At 36.4% G+C, this 17,058-nt stretch overlaps 1 protein-coding gene across 1 annotated transcript in view; it reads left to right on the top strand.

Annotated features, from left to right (window-relative positions):
- Nucleotides 1–4,392: 4,392 nt before the first annotated feature.
- Nucleotides 4,393–17,058, top strand: part of Sun3 (Sad1 and UNC84 domain containing 3) — a 29,760-nt gene continuing 17,094 nt past the window's right edge. Inside the window, exons 1-2 of the mRNA XM_015490370.2 lie at nucleotides 4,393–4,460; nucleotides 12,271–12,374. Coding sequence (XP_015345856.2) covers nucleotides 12,336–12,374 — 39 coding nt within the window. The 5' untranslated portion in view covers nucleotides 4,393–4,460; nucleotides 12,271–12,335. The remainder of the gene's footprint in view (nucleotides 4,461–12,270; nucleotides 12,375–17,058) is intronic.

The raw sequence follows: 17,058 nt of genomic DNA, 5'->3' as shown, positions 1-17,058 counted from the left end.
TGAGGGGGTCTAGAGCTGGGTTGCATAGATACTTCAGGATCTGTATTTGAATGACTGCCATGCCTATGTCAGGCATGTAGGTAGGTGTGTCTACTGCATTGTTCTTGTGTGGGCAGAACTATGGGAGGTGCTTTAAGTGGGTCATAAGCTACTTTGATGTCCACATGTGGGACTGAGTCAGCAGGTCTATGATTCTAGGCATGGGTGGGTGTGACTCTTCCCACACAGTAGACCAATAGGCTATATCAAAACCAAGGGAGGAAGGGCTGTTTCTAGATCTTTAACTGGGGCCATGTTCCATGATCTTGCCACCTGTGCATGGGTCTGCCTTTTCAGAATAACCCTCCTCAGTCTAAGGTTCCATTGGGGTTTCACAGCTTCCCACTTGGATCTCAGAGCTCCCATATAAACCTTTTTCCTCACAATATCTACCAAATTATTGTTGCTAAGGGGAGATACAAGCAGAGGCCCTCTTCTGTCATCTTGTTGACATCACTCCAAAAAATTCACTTTTAAAACAGATGCCATTAACTGCTGAGAGTAAAATAGCTATCACTCTAGAATTATATACCCCAAATAAGCTAACTAATCTTTTCATCTAGCAATTCCATTCCTAGGTATATACAAAACAATGCACTGAGCATTATGACCTAAGTGTAAATGATTAGTAGGAAAGGTGTAAATGAATTATGATTTATATGTGATGAAACACAAAGAGCAGGTAAAAGGAATAACCTAGGCTAATATATCTCAAGATATATAATGTTGAAAAAAACGGAGTAGCATATTATATATTTTAAGTCCAACATGAAAAAATTTTATCATTTGTGGATATATATTTATGTTGTAAAATATCACAAAACACATGAGAGTGGAGTATATCAATTTTCAGGTTGGAGTTATCTGTGGGGAAAAAAGGAAAGATGTGAGACTGGGGTATATTTGGGGGGGGGGTCTTCCATTGTATTTCTTCTATATTTTTAAGTACTGAAGTAAATAGCAAAATATCCAGATTTGCTATAGCAAAATAGCAGGTACATGGGGGAACCTTTAGGTTTCTCAGTGGATTTCAAATATGGTACAATAAAAAATGGGAAGCAGAGAGGTGACTGTGTATATAGCACCTAGATGGGCGTGGTGGCCTGTCTATCTTTATGAGGTGTCACAGAGAGTGATGCAATAGAAGAGTCACAGGCTTTTCAAAATTTGCTTACTCACAGTTTCCCCCTTGAAGGAGAAATACCTGTGAAGTAAGAAGACCTAAAACAAACCAAAAACTATTATGGGTAGCTTCATTTTTTCCATAAAATAGGAAAGAGACAACAAATGGTATCTTTCATTCCATGAGCTCTATGCTACTTGGTGGGGGAAGATGAATGGCAGAACAAAAATGAGAAGGGGTGCACGGTTTTTTCGAGGTCATTCAGAAGAAACTGGCAGCAGTGCAAGTTTTAATGTTTTGCTCTCAGAGCATGAAAACCCTGATGGAAATGGGTATGTAACTTCACAGAATGGTTTCTGTAAGAGCTTATGTTGTACATGTCATGTGTGAAGTTTGTGCCCTGTTTACCTGGAAAATAACTGAACAGATGTTGTTACTTCCTTTTAGAGAAAATCATTTCCAGTTTCTATCAGTCACCATGTTTCCTGTGGCATGCTCTCTTCTTTCTATGTCAGTGGTATTTAGATTAATTACAGAAGTCTGGAGACAAGGACTATGAAAGAGAAGCCATATTTTTAAAAAAATGAACCTCAGCAGCAGTAATTTAAACCTTAGAGATGACTCAATTTTCACTGAAGGCCTAACTATCCAGTCTCCGTGGTATACAGAGCTCAATGCTGGACAGAAAGTGCTAGCTATAGAGTGGTGTTTGTTACACTCTCAGATGAGAATTGACTAAACAGCTTGATAGTGGATACACATTTTGGGCTAATAATTGAGTTTCCCCTAGTAAACATTACATAGTGCCTGGACAGAGTTTGCAGGGAAGCCCTGTCCACTTGGATGAGCCAATTATGCTGCCTGATGGGACAAGAAAACTGAAAATGATGAAATAACCATCCCAATAGTACCAATAAAGCACTTGCATAGAAACAAAACTGTGTTTAAAAAAATGCTGAATTAATCTTTGATAAATATTATAATATAATTTTAATCAAACCAGTCCTCCAGCAGAGACCATAATTAACCTTTGAATACCTTTCTTTAGATAGTGGGCTCTACCACTTCCTATATGACCAGTAATAATTAAAGGATTGAACGATTTCAAGAACATACTTTCTGGAAGTAAGAGTGAGGAAAACTCTCTTAGCTACTTTGGGGGAGGTGAGGCACTTAGAACTTCTGTTAAGGAATTGGGTGACTCTAAGTCTCCCTGTGTATTGAAGCTGTAGGTTTGCAAAGCTCAACTGACATTATAACTCAAGAGCAGATCAGTAAAGAGTAAATTTGTACAACATTTCATCAAGTAACTCAAAAAACATTAAGTAATCTGTTTAATGATAGTTGAACATAATTAAGTAAAATTTAAGGAAATACTCGTATCTAAATATGAATCACATCATTTCCAGACTTTAACGTTATCTTCTTAGACATTCCTTATAGACCTGGGCAAGGAATTGTGCTTTTCAGTTGATGGAGACTAGTTCAGAGCCAGTAGGTGAACCAAGGTGCTGAGAGAATTGATGTTCTGGGAGCAGTCACCAATCTTTCCTAAATTGCGACACAGATCTTCCCCTGTTGCTTTCAACTTACAGCCTTGTGTTCTAGCTCAAATTATTTAAGCAACCCCTTTTTCCTTTAGTACTTTTTTAAAAGGTTGAGTGTGAAGGTTGGTGATGTCACTTAGTGGTAGAGCATTTGCCTAGCATGCATGAGACCCTGCATTTTATCCTTAAATCCACCAAAAAAAAAAAAAAAAAGTTGAATGTGAAAAGGTTCTAATTACAACTGCTTTATAAAACTGCTTGGCAAAATCTGCTGCAGTTAAATATGTGCATATGTCTCAGCAATTCCTCTCTTGGAAATATACCTAAATGACATGCATATAGATGTTCATCAACAAATCATGTATGAGAATGTCCATAGTAGCATTGCTTAAGAATATTTGTTACAGAATTGTCCTAGTCCCAAATGCCCATCGATATTAGAATAGGCACCTGGGTTATATCCACATGGTGGGAGATTAGAGAGTCATGAGGATATAACCTCATGAGAATGATTGAAAACACAACAACACACAGCGGAGAAATGACTTACAAGCATATGCTGAGGAAAGGCAGACAGAGCACATACACACCGGAGTACCACCTAGGTACATGACAAAACTGAGCACACCTAGTTGGGATAGAGCTCAGGAGAGCTGTTACCTTCAGAGGTAAAAGACATAGATATGAGAGGGCTTTCTGATGGACCGGGTATGTTCATCAATGTGAGCTATGATTTTAAAAACCAGAGACTGGAAGAGTTTAACAGAAGAAATTAATTTTCTTAGAGTTTTGGAGCAGAGATCAAGGTTTCAGTTGATTTAATCTCTGGTGAGGACTCCTTTCCTGCCTTGCAGACAGCCACCGCTGCTTGTGTCCTCGTGTGGCCCTTCTTTTGTGTGCACAGAGACAAAGTGCTCTGGACTCGTCCTCTTCCCCTTCCTCTAAGGACATCAGCCCTATCCATTTAGGGCCCACTCAGATGAACTCATTTAACCTTAATTAGACCCTAAAGATCCTGCACATCCCCTATGGCCATTTACAGATTCTGTCTTCAAATATAGTCACACGGTTGGGGGAGTGCTTCAACATCTGCATGCAGGCGGGCAGGAGTGCAATTAGAGTCCACAGCACTGAGGAGGCTCTACTTATAGTTCTGGGTGAGGTGCATGGGTATGTTCATTCTAGGAAGGTTCATTGTGCTATACAATTATTATTTGTGTATTTCTGTGTGCATGCTATCTATATCTTAATACAAAGTTGAAAGAGGCTTATGATGACTTAAAAATTTATAAAATAATTTTTATCATTGTACTTTAGTTTAATACCTAATTCCTGCGAAATCAAAGCCATACTTGAGACTTTCAGGATACCTGTCTTCATTTTTTTCTCATCAGCATTTAAAGAATATAGATAGGCATATAATATGACCACAGTTATATATGTGTGAATAAGGACCTTGAAAGTATGGATGTGTGTACCTTAAGAAAATTATTTTCTCTCTATTTCAAGAATAATGGATTAGGGATTAAGTTAACTCACAGAATCTATGTAGAATAAGCATGAATGTGAATAGCAAGCGTGTTTACTTGGGGAGTAGTGGCTAAAGTCCAAGTTAAAGCTTAATAGTAATGGATTACACTGTAAAATTCTTCTTCTCTTTTATTTTTTACTGGCTTTTTTTTTTTGTAGGTTAACTCGATCATGGAAGATTATCTTAAGTATAATATTTATATTTACTTTTCTTCTTGTGGGTAAGTCTTAACTAATGATCCTTAAAGCAGTTTCACAGGATATATCTGTACAGTAAGAGAGATCTCAGTGGAATGGCTTATATTTGTAATTAAGTGCCACAGAAAACAATGTAAGGGAACTGCACATTTTGGAAGCATTTTTTCTTTTCTTTTCTTTTTTTTTGTCTCTCATTGTAAAAGAAATATGTTTATTTATAGAAAACTTTAAAAAGTTTTTTTTCTCTTAGAATTGTAGTTTAAAATAACAGAAGTTGCTATAAAATTTAGAGTCCTTAATACATTTATTGCAAATACATTTTACATTTTCTAAAGTTGGGTGGCTCAGTTTGGACAACCAAAGACTTAGTCATCACATGGTTCCAAAGATATTGCTGTTTTACATGCAGTTTTTGGCTTTTGACTCACCAGTATTACAAATCACAACCCTTGGACATTAGAAAGTTTCTCTTGAATGTGTTGACAACTTAAGATATGGAATTCCTACTGAAACCAGGGTTTCAACTTGGTTATTTCCACAAAATGTTATTTATAATATAGCAGTATTCTGTGTGCTGTTATTGTTTTTGTTGTTGTTGCTTATGTATACCTGAACTGCTGCCTTAGCCTGACCCTACATCAGCTCAAAGTGAGCATGGCTGCATCCTCTATCTGTAGCTTTAGTGAACTGAAAGCACCCCTCCTAACTCAGGGGATCTCTACTAGGTCTTGAATGTTCTTGTTTCTGGTAAGAACTGCACACTTCTTGACTTGCTTTGTTTCCTGGCTGTCTTTTCTTCATCTCAGTTAACCTTGAAACTGTTACCTTCATCTTTTCTTCCCCCTCTGGTTGCTGCTACCACTGTCTTGTCATCCTTATGGATGAAATATCCTCACAGGTCTGGCTCAGGCTCATATGTAGTGATATAAACCTGTTTTATTCTGGCTCCACTTCAGTGCCTGACTTAGGTGCACACAGTGTGGGAAGTAGAGCTTTTTATGTTCAGAATATTTCTCACTCTAGAAATTATATTTTATTTTCGTCTGACATCTGTGTTGTGTTATCATGACAATATACCTAAGATAATCAACTTAAAAGAAGAAAGGTTTGTTTTAAGCTTATTAATTTCAAAAGTTTCAGACAATGACCAGTTTGCCCATTGCTTTTGGGCTGATGACAAGGCAGTACATCATGGTGGGAGCATGTGATAGAAGAAACTGATGATCTCATGGTGTCCAGGAAGTGAAAGAGAGAGAAAAGATAGGCCTTGGCCTTTGGGGAACACTTATACAAACTGTAGCAACATCTTGTAAGATTCACATATATCTTGGATACAAACTGCTTATTTTTATTTTCTTAATTTCAAGCTGGCTAATTTACCAACAAATGTGCTAGATCCATTTTAGATCCTACTGATGCATTAATGATTTCAGTAGGATTAAGTTGGATTCTGATACTCTTGTTCTGTACTGAGATGAAATTACATAATATAAAATTAACTATTTTTTTAAAGGGAATACCATGCTCCAAACATTTTTTATTTTTATTTATTTGTTTTTATGTGATGCTGAGGATCAAACCCAGTGCCCCACACATGCCAGGCAAGCACTCCACCACACCACTGAGCTACAACCCTAGCCAAATTAACTATTTTTGAATGAATAATTCAGAGGCATTTAGTACAATCACAATATTGTGTAATCACTTCCTCTCTGTACTAACTAAACATATTCATCCCTCCCAAAGGAATCACCCTGTACCAGATGAGCAGTTTGCTCCCCATTTCCCCCCTACTCAGACCCTGGTAGCCACCAATCTGTATTCTGTCTCTAAGCACTTACTTCTTTTGGAATCATACAACATGTGTCCTTTCTTGTCTCATTTCTTTAGTTTAGCATAATATTTTGAAGGGTCATGCATATTGTAGGGTGTATCAGTCAGTCCTTCATTCATTTTCATATCTAAATAATACTTCGTTATATGTATGTACTGCATTTTATTTATCCTTCTATCTACTGATGGACACTTGGACTATTTCCACCTTTTGGTTATTGTGGATAGTGGTGCTATTGTGGATAGTGGTGTTTGTTTGAATATCTGCTTTCTTTTGAGTGCATACGTAACAGTGGAGTTGCCAAGAAAGAACTGGCAGACTGTTTTCCACAGTGGCTGCACCACTATGAATTCCCACCAGCAGTATATGATGAGCCTGATTGTTCCACATCTCTCCAACTCATTTTATTTTCCGTTTATTTTTTGTGATATCCATCCTGGTAGATACGCAAAGGTATCTCACTGTGGTTATGATTTGCATTTCCCTAATGACTAAAGTTAGACATCTTTTCTTTTTTTATTTGTTCTTTTTATTTATTTTTATTTATTTTTTATTGTTGGTTGTTCAAAACATTACATAGTTCTTGATATATCATATTTCACACTTTGTTCTTTTTTAGATATACATGACAGTAGAGTGTATCTTGACATTTTATACATATATGGAATATAACTTATTCTAATTAGGATCTCATTTTTATGGTTATTCCTGATGTGGAGTTGTGCTGGTGATATATTCACATATGAACATAGAAAAGTTATGTCTGATTCCTTTAACTGTCTTTCCTATTCCCATTTCCCCTCCCTTCCCTTCATTCCCCTTTGTCTAATTCAATGAACTTTTCTTCCGTTCCCACTCCTTGTTGTGTGTTAGTATCCACATATCAGAGAACATTTAGCCTTTGGTTTTTTGGGATTGGCTTATTTCACTTAGCTTTATAGTCTCTAGATCCATCCATTTACTGGCAAAAGTCATAAAGCCATTGATTTTTATGGCTGAGTAATATTCCATTGTGTATATATACCACATTTTTTCTTTATCCATTCATCTACTGAAGGGCATCTAGGTTGGTTCCACAGCTTCGCTATTGTGAATTGTGCTGCTATAAACATTGGTGTGGCTGTGGCTGTGTCACTGTAGTATGCTGATTTTAAGTCCTTTGAGTATATACTGTGGAGTGGGATAGCTGGGTCAAATGGTAGTTCCATTTCAAGTTTTCTGAGGAATTTCCATAGTGCTTTCCAGAGTGGTTGCACTATTTTGCAGTCTCACCAGCAATGTATGGGTGTGCCTTTTCCCCACATCCTCCCCAACATTTATTGTTGCTTGTATTCTTTATAATTGCCATGCTGACTGGAGTGAGATGGAATCTCAGTATAGTTTTAATTTGCATTTCTTCTATTACTAGAAATGTTGAACATTTTCCCATATGTTTGTTGACCATTCATATTTATTCTTCTGAAAAGTTCAGTTCCTTAGCCCATTTATTGATTGTTATTTGTTTTTTGGTGTTGAGTTTTTGAGTTCTTTTGTATATCCTGGAGGTTAGTGCTCTATCTGAGGTATAGGTGGCAAAGATTATTCTCCCATTCTGTAGGCTCTTTCTTCACATTGTTGATCATTTCCTTTGCTGTGAAGAAACTTTTTAGTTTGATACGGTCCCATTTATTGATTCTTGATTTTTACTTCTTGAGCTTTAGGAGTGTTATTAAGGAAGTCAGTTCCTAAGCCAACATAAGTAGATTTGGGCCTACTTTCTCTTCTAGCAGGTGCAGGGTCTCTGGTTTAATGTAGTTGATCCACATTGAGTTGAGTTTTGTGCAGGGTGAGAGATAGATGTCTAATTTCATTTTGCTACATCTGAATTTTCAGTTTTCCCAGCACCACTTGTTGAAGAGAGGCTATCTTTTTACCAATGTATGTTTATGGCACCTTTGTCTAGTATGAGACTACTGTATTTATGTGGATTTGTCTCTGTGTCTTCTATTCTGTACTATTGGTTTTCATGTCTTTTTTAGTGCCAGTACCATACTGTTTTGTTACTATAGCTCTGTGGTATAATTTTAGGTCTGGTATTGTGATGCCTCGTGCTTCAGTCTTCTCACTGAGGATTGCTTTGGCTCTTCTGGACCTCTTATTTTTCCAAATGAATTTCAAAACTGCTTTTTCTATTTCTATGAAGAATGTCATTGGAATTTTAATAGGAATTGCTTTAAATCTATGTAGCACTTTTGGTAATATGGCCATTTTGACAACAGTTATTCTTCTTACCTAAGAACATGGGAGATAGTTTCATATTCTAAGGTTTTCTTCAATTTCTTTCTTTAGAGTTCTATTGTTTTTGATACAGAGGTTTTTCATCTTTTTTGTTATAAGATTCCCAAATATTTTATGTTTTTGATGGTACTGTCAATGGGATACTTTCCTAATTTCTCTTTCAGCTGATTTATCACTGATATTTAGGAATGCAATTGATTCATGGGTATGAATTTTTTATCTTACTACTTTGCTGAATTCATTTATGACTTCTGGAAGTTTTGAGTGGAGGTTTTTGGGTCTTCTAAACATAGAATCATGTCATCAGCAAATAGGGATAGTTTGAGTTCTTCTTTTCCTCTTCATACCCCTTTAATTTATTTCTTCTGTATAATTGCTTTGGCTAGAGTTTCAATGACTGTGTTGAATAGAAGTGATGAAAGAGGGCATCCCTATCTTGTTCTAGTTTTTAAAGGGAGTGCTTTCTTTTTCTTTATTTAGAATGTTGTTGGCCTGGGTTTAGCATATATGGCTTTTACAATGTTGAGATATGTTTCTGATATCCCTAGTTTTTCTAGTGTTTTGAACATGAAGCAGGGCTGTATTTTAACAAGTGCTTTTTCTGTATCTATTGTGATGATCATATGATTCTTATCTTTAAGTCTATTGATATGATGAATTACATTTATTGTTTTCCTTATTGTAAACCAAACTTGCATTCCTGGGATGAACCCCACTTGATCATAGTGCACTATCTTTTTAATATTTTATTAAGAATTTTTGCATCTATGTTTATCAGTGATATTGGTCTGCAGTTTTCTTTCCTTGATGTGTCTTTGTTTGGTTTTGGTATCAAGGTGTGATACTAGTTCATAGAATGAGTTGGAAGGGTTCCTTTCTTTTCTATTTCATAGAATAATTTGAGGAGAATTGGTATTAGTTCTTCTTTAAAGGTCTGGTAGAAATGTGATGATCATTACTATCCAAAGTACATGTATGAAGACACGAATTGGTGTGAATATACTGTGTATACAACCAGAGATATGAAAAATTGTACTCTATATATGTAATAAGAATTGTAATGCATTCTGCTGTCATGTATACATTTTTAAAAATTTACATTAAAAAAAAGGTCTGGTAGAACCCAGCTGAGAATCCTTCTGATCCCAAGCTTTTCTTTGTTGGTAGGTTATTTTGTTGTTATTGTTGTTATTTAGTTGTAGATGGGTGATACCTTTATTTTGTTTATTTATTTATTTTTATGTAGTACTGGGGAACAAATCCAATGTCTCACACATGTGAGGCAAACACTCTATGGCTGAGCCACAACCCAGCCCCCATTGGTAGGTTTTTGATGGTGTTTTCAGTTTCATTGTTAAGCATCTTCTCATGAGCTTGTTGGCTATTTTCATGTGTTCCTTGAAGGCCTGTCTATTTATCTTTTGCTCATTTTTGAATTTTTTTGTCCTTCCGTTGTTGAGTTGTAAGAGTTCTTTATATTCTTTGTATATTAAAACCCATCCTAGACATATAATTTGAAAATATATTTTTTCATTCTGTGAGTTCTCTTTTCACTTTTTTATAATGTCCTTGATGCAGAAAAGTTTATAATTTTGCTGGTGTCTTGTCAAAGAATTGCCAAACCCCAAATCTGAATATTTATCCTGTTTTAGTAGTAGTCTTGTAGTTCTAGCCTTTATATTAGGTAATTTATCTCTTTTGAGTTTGTTTTTGTGTATATGGCAAGGTAACAGCCCAAGTTCATTATTTTGCATGTGAATATTCAGTCAACCCAGCCCTATTTATTAAAACAGATAATTCTTTTCTCATAGAAATCTTTGAATAGTATTTGCACCTTTGCCCAAAATTCACGTGGCCATAGACGTATAGATTTATTTTGGGATTCATAATTCTATCCAATTTTTCTGTGCTTCTATTATTTATACCAGTATTACATTGGTAGGATTTCAATTGGGATTGCTTTGAATCCGTAGATAGCTTTGGATAGCATTGCCATCTTAACCATAGTAAATCTTCCAGCTCATGAACATGGATTGATGGATTCCCTTTCTATTTATGTAGTTCTTTGATTTCTTTCAACAAATAGTTTTCAGACTGGGTTCTAAAATGAGTCTCATATGAGCAGTTTAATCATGTTTTTAAGTCCATTTTGACAGTCTCTACTTTTTATTTGGAGAGTTTAATTAATTTACATTTAAATTACCAATAAAGAAAGGGATTTTTCTGCCTTCTTTAAATTTTTATTTTTAATTTTAGTTTTTATTTTGGAAGTAATAGTGATTAAACCCAGGGGTGCTCTACCACTGAGCTGTATCCTTGGCCCCTCTTATCCTGAGGGGCCAAGGTCTCACTAAGTTGCCAAGACTGACCTCCAATTCTCCATCCTTCTGCTTTGGCCTCCCAAGTCACTGGCATTACAAGCATGTACCACTGAGCCTCACTTTTTATTTCTTTTCTATGTTATATACTATTTTTTGTTCCTCATTTCCTCTGTTATTGCCTTTTTCTGTGTTTAATTGATTTTTGTAGTATACTGTTTTATCTTCTATTACATGTGTAGGTAATTTCTTAGTGTTTACCATGGGAGTTATATATGAACATGCTCTTCATAACAATATAATTTGAGTTGATAGCAAACAAGTTTTAATAGTATCAAAATACTGTTTCTCTATAACTCTTCCCCTCTTTATATTGTTGTCAAAATTGCTTCTTTATATGCTGTGTATGCATTAATATGGACTTGTAATTATCTTTTGTACATTTGTCTTTTAAATCATGTAGGAAATTTTAAAAGGAGTTACCAACCAAAAATTCAATGATGCTGTTCTTCCTATGTTGTTACCTTTACAGAAAAATACTGAGTTCTTTATATGGAACTGAATTACTCTTTTGAACATCCTTTCACTTCTGCCTGAAGGACTCCCCTTAGCATTTTTTAATAGGATAGGTCTAATGATAATGATGCTCTCAGATTTTTTTTCTGGGAATGTATTAAATTTTTATTTTCATTTATAAGGATAGTTTTGCTGGATATATAATTTCTATTGTTTTGGCACCCGTGTCATTATTTTTTATTTTTGGCACTTTAAATATTATATTATCTCACTGCTTTCTGTCCTCCATGACTTCTAAAGAGAAAGCAAGTGATATTCCTACTGAGAAGGCATTTCTCTCTTGCCATTTTCAGGTTTCTTTCTATGTCTTTATCTTTTAACAGTCTAAGTGTAAAGTGTTGTCTTGTGGATATTTTTGAAGTTTGTCTATTTGGAGTTTAATGAATGCATGGATCATGTTTTCCATAAAATTTGGAAAGTTTTCAGCCATTATTCCTTTACATATTCTTTCTGTCCCTTTCACATTCCTCCTTCAGGGACTGCCACAGTGCCTGTGTTGATCTTTTTGTTCCTTAGACTACAGAATTTCAAGTTCTGTAGTCTACAGCTTCAAGTTCACTGTTTTGTTTTTTTTCTCCCATCTCAAATCTGTTGTAGATCAGGATTCTAGAGTTAATCCTTTTAGTCTTTTTGTGCTCTGATTGTTTCTGTGGATGACTGATTCTTTGAATGTCCTGTTCTGCCATTTTCTACGTTGTTACCCAAGGACCTTATAGAGTATCTATTTGCCTTATCTATCTATGTCCTCCTGCTTAGGAAAAATACTGTTAATGCATGTGAAATATTTACAGATAAATTCTTTAACCAGAATTGTCTTTTCTGTAACAGGACTTCTAAACCATCATTGGCTTAAACAAACAGAGTTTCATCAGAAATCCAGTCAATTATATGCCATGATTGCAGAATATGGTTCAAGACTTTATAATTACCAGGTGATGCTTTTTTAAGTTATTGTTGTATGTCACTCATTTAAAACTTAATATGCTACAGGACGGGTCTAGCTTGCAGTATGTGATTTGGTTTTGTGTGAGACTATCTTATAGAAATAATATATGAAGAAGAGTTCTTTTAAGTGGCCCTTTCCAAAGAGGCCCTAAAATTCTCCACAGCTTCTGATCCTTACAAGTACCCCACTAGAAGCTCCAGCATAAAGAAAAATGGCAGATCAATCTTTATTGTTAAATTTTCTGATACTCTGAGCAGTATAGTATTTTCTTTCACCCTGAAGCTAGTTTGATCTCAGTGGGTTTAGATGGAGGCCAGTCCTTGACTATCTATCCTCTTCTGGTCCACCCTAGCCCAAGCACACCTCCCTAACATTTCACACTGAGCTTTATCCATTCTGTACTTAGACCTCAGAAAACGAGAGGGAAAAAGTTGATGGATCCTTGGCCTGGTCTCCACTGCACCATGGGAAGAGGCAGACGAATTGACTTGCGTCCACACATGTGCTGACCTTTTAACACAGAGGTGGCTCCATCCTGATCCTGGACCTGAGTGCTTAGATATACTTCCTGCCCTTTTCCCTAAGGCAGGTCTTCTGACATCCTCTACTTCCCAGTTCATCCAGAAATGGTTATATTCCAATGTGTTTTGCCATGTGGAAACCCTAAGGAAAGGCAATTGCACAGGTATGGTTCCTGCAGGATTCAAGGCCAGTGAAACATTTCCCTGGAAGTTCATAGGATGACACCTGGAATCACTCCAAATCATAAAAATGTTTCTCTTTGTATATTCTAAGAATCTCTGAGCCCAAGTCCTGGACAAAAGTACAGTCTTGTGGAAACTCCACATGGAGTCAGCCTCTGACAGATGGGCATCCTCACAGCAAAGACCAGAACCCAAGCCATTGGGAGATGGGCCAGATAGTTAGCTCATTCCCAATAAAACAGAGATGAACATTCAGGGTGGACAGTAGAGGATCCAGTTATTGTCTGTTTATGACTTACCCTCATTGTGAAGGTTAATTTTATGTCTTCTTGGCTAAGCCACATTGCCTCAATATTTGCTCAAGCCCAGTGTAAATGTTACTATGAAGGAGTTTTTCAGATCTGATTAGCATGTAATCAATAGGCTTTAAATAAAGGAGATTACCCTCTCTAATATGGGTGGGCTTTATCTAGCCAGTTGAGTAGCTCAAAAGAAAAAAAGAAAAAATGAGATCTCCTAGGGAAGAGGGAATTCTGCCCCCATATGATCTTTTTTAAATTTTATTTATTTTATTCATTTTAGTTGTTGATGGACCTTTATTATTTATTTATATGTGGTTCTGAGAATCGAACCCAGTGCCTCACACATTTGAGGCAAGCACTCTACTACTGAACCTCAACCCCAGCTTCTCTCCATATGATCTTTAAACTTGAACTACAGCATCAACTCTTCCCTGGATCTCCGTCCTGCCAATTTTCCCTAACAATTTCAGACTTGCAAACCCCACAATTGCATGACCAGTTCCTTAAAAGAAAATCACACACATACACCCCAGATTAGTTCTGTTTTTCACATTCATAAATATGTCTGGCAGGTGCTACTAGGGCCTGAGTATTGGGTAACCCCTCTGATCAACATCCTCAACAGTGTTCTCCCTTTAAAAAGTGCCTAAGGCTCTAAGGGCAGTATTTTTATGATACTGAAGTTGAGGATTAGTTACAATCGTTTCACTTTTGCCCAGTGTTATGCTGGTTTTCACACACACAAAAGCCATCAGAAATCACTGGGGACTGATTGTGACTTAGTTCTATGTGAGCACTTTATAGATCCCAAGCTACATGCAGTAGATGCTGTTCCATAGCTTGCTTTGGTCAGCTTAATAACAATAGATTACACATGTCCCCTGTCTTTAGACATTATTTTATAATATCATTTTATGGCTTATAAACAATATTTTCAGTTTATACTTATATCTGCACAATTGAACTGTTTCTAATTTTTCAGTATTATAAACATGAACATCTTGTGGCTAAGTGTCTTCAATCATCTTTGATTATTTACTTAGGATATGCTTCTTTTTTTGTTCAAATTACTTATACATGATAGCAGAATGCATTTCGATTCATTGTATACAAATGAAAAACAACTTTTAATTTCTCTGGTTGTACATGATGTAGAGTTGCACCATATGTGCAGTCATACATGTACCTAGAGTAATGATGTTCATCTCATTCCACCATTTTTCCTGTCCCCTGCCCCCTCCCCATCCCTCCCTCCCCTTTGCCCAATCAAAGTTCCTCCATTCTCCCCCCACCATTATGGATCAGCATCCACTTATCTGAGAGAACATTCAGCCTTTGGTTTTTTTGTTTGTTTCTTTCTTTCTTTTTTGGAATGACTTACTTTGCTTAGCATGATATTCTCCACCTCCATCCATGAACCTGCAAATACCATAATTTTATTCTCTTTTAATCCTGAATAATATTTCATTGGGTATATATACCACAGTTTCTTTTTCCATTCATCTATTGAAGGACATCTGGGTCGGTTCCACAGTTTAGGTATTGTAAATTGAGCTGCTATGAACATTGTTGTGGCTGTGTCACTATAATATACACTTCTAAAAAAAGGATAAACATGGAGTATTTGCAATCCTGAGGTAATCTTTTTATGTTAATGACTTAATACACCTTTTCAAAAAAGCTAGATATGCTTCCTACTCTCCCACCATGAAGAACAGGATAACAGTCATGCATCCGAACCAGTCCTAAGCACATCAAATACATGTTTCACTTTAGCCTCAAAACGACCCTTTAAGAAAAGTCTTACTAGATCCATGAATAAATTAGGAAGCTTGTATCAGAGCAAGGAAATGCAGCAGCCTGAGGTTGTACAGCTACAAATCCTGAAGCTGAAATCTAAACACAAGACTTGGCTGCGACTCAACCTGCCAACTGCTCCCTGCTTACATGAAGGATGAAATCTTATTGTCACACACAGTGTAGCCTCAGAAACCATAGACTTACTGTCTCCAGGATGAATTTAAGACCATGATTTCAAATTATTTGCTCCATCATTTAACTGGTTTATATCTAAAGCCCCACATTAAGCAGCAAGCTTAATTATTTACCCAGGGACACAGACTGCAATCATTATGTCTTCTAGTATTCACCTGGAAATTATACAGTTTAAAATTAAACATCTTAATGAATTTTGTAGTGAGAATAAAATTAACAGTCATATGGCCAAATTTCATACACCTTACTGAATTTATCTAAGCTAAATTATCAGAGCTATGTTTTAAGGCATAAAATGTTGGGTTAGCAGTCAACATTATCTTAATAAAGCAAAACAGTACTGGGGCTATAGTTTAGTAGCAGAGCGGTTGCCTAGCATTACCCAATACTAGGGAAGATTTTTAAAAAGGCTAAGCAAATAAAGCTGAGTCTCTCTCTGCCTGTGGCCTTCTCTTGGCTGCCTCCACTTGCTGCCTTTATACCCCAGGAGGCTGTAAATCCTCTATCTGTTCAATTGGCTGCACATGCAGACAGATTCTCTCTTAATTCATGATTAGAATTAACTACAGGAGTTCTGCCAGGAGTCCATCTTTATTGCAGAAACAGTTTTCCTGCAGGGTGTGCATCTTGGATGCTGTGGCTGTCTTACATTCTTGGGGATTTGCCTTTGTGGTGAGGCTGCCTATCCACAGGGAGGGACAGAAAGGACAGGTTCTTAGAAAGCTGAACATCAGTCCTATTTCCAGAAGTGTTGCAGAGGGATTACAAACTGTACACAAAGCAGCCTCTGCAGTATTTTTCTTTTTAAAAAAAATTTTGCGGTACTAGGAATAGTACCCAAAGCCTTGGGCATGTTAGGCAAGTGCTCTGTCATGGAGCTACACCTTCAGTCCTGAATCTGTTTCTGTTTTATACACTGTGGATTTTGATCATTCCTATTCCCACTCGAGTTAGCTGCCATGATTCTCAGAAACAAATTTATGACCCATAGCTAATGACTTCTAAGAATTTAAGACCCATGTATGTTCAAACATGCTTCTAGCATCATTTTACTTTTCCAACCTTTATTTTCTCTTTGCTTTTATGTCCTTGTTTATTTTTTGTCCTGCATGTTTTTATTCTACACACACACACACACACACACACACACTCACCTTCCTATAATGGATAAAACCTGAAAAGCTTTTGGGAATGGAGCAAAATACAAACATTTTAAAAACTGTAGAAAGTTTTATTGTTTAAGGAGCTCTCAAATTCATTTATCAGAAAATTAATTAAGGAGTCTTTTCTATAATTCTTTTAAGGCCAGAACAGAAGAAAGAAACATTGAAAACACAGCCCCTACTGATAGGGAACTTACTCAAACAAACTGAAAAGCTAGAAATGAGAATTTCTACCTAGCTATAATAAGCTCCCAAATCCACATCCCTGTCAAAAGAAAAATGTTGAGGAGAGCCTATAAAAGATTGTATTGTTCAGCAGGGGAGAAAATGCCAGGTAGTTTTTTTCCTGGGTGCCACCCTGCATTCCATCCTGATGCCGTTATCACACATTGCACAACAGCATTTGTAAAATGTCCCTCTGTGTTGCACGGAGCAAACTGAGAAAAACTGATGGGAACTGAGATTCTTTGTAACAAAAAAGCAAATTAATCAGAGAAGAAAGATGG

This window comes from Marmota marmota, unplaced genomic scaffold (genome assembly GCF_001458135.2).
Source record: "Marmota marmota marmota unplaced genomic scaffold, marMar, whole genome shotgun sequence".
NCBI lineage: Eukaryota > Metazoa > Chordata > Mammalia > Rodentia > Sciuridae > Marmota > Marmota marmota.
The sequence above is the reverse complement of the archived record's forward strand: the minus strand, read 5'-3'. Positions and strand labels throughout refer to the sequence as shown.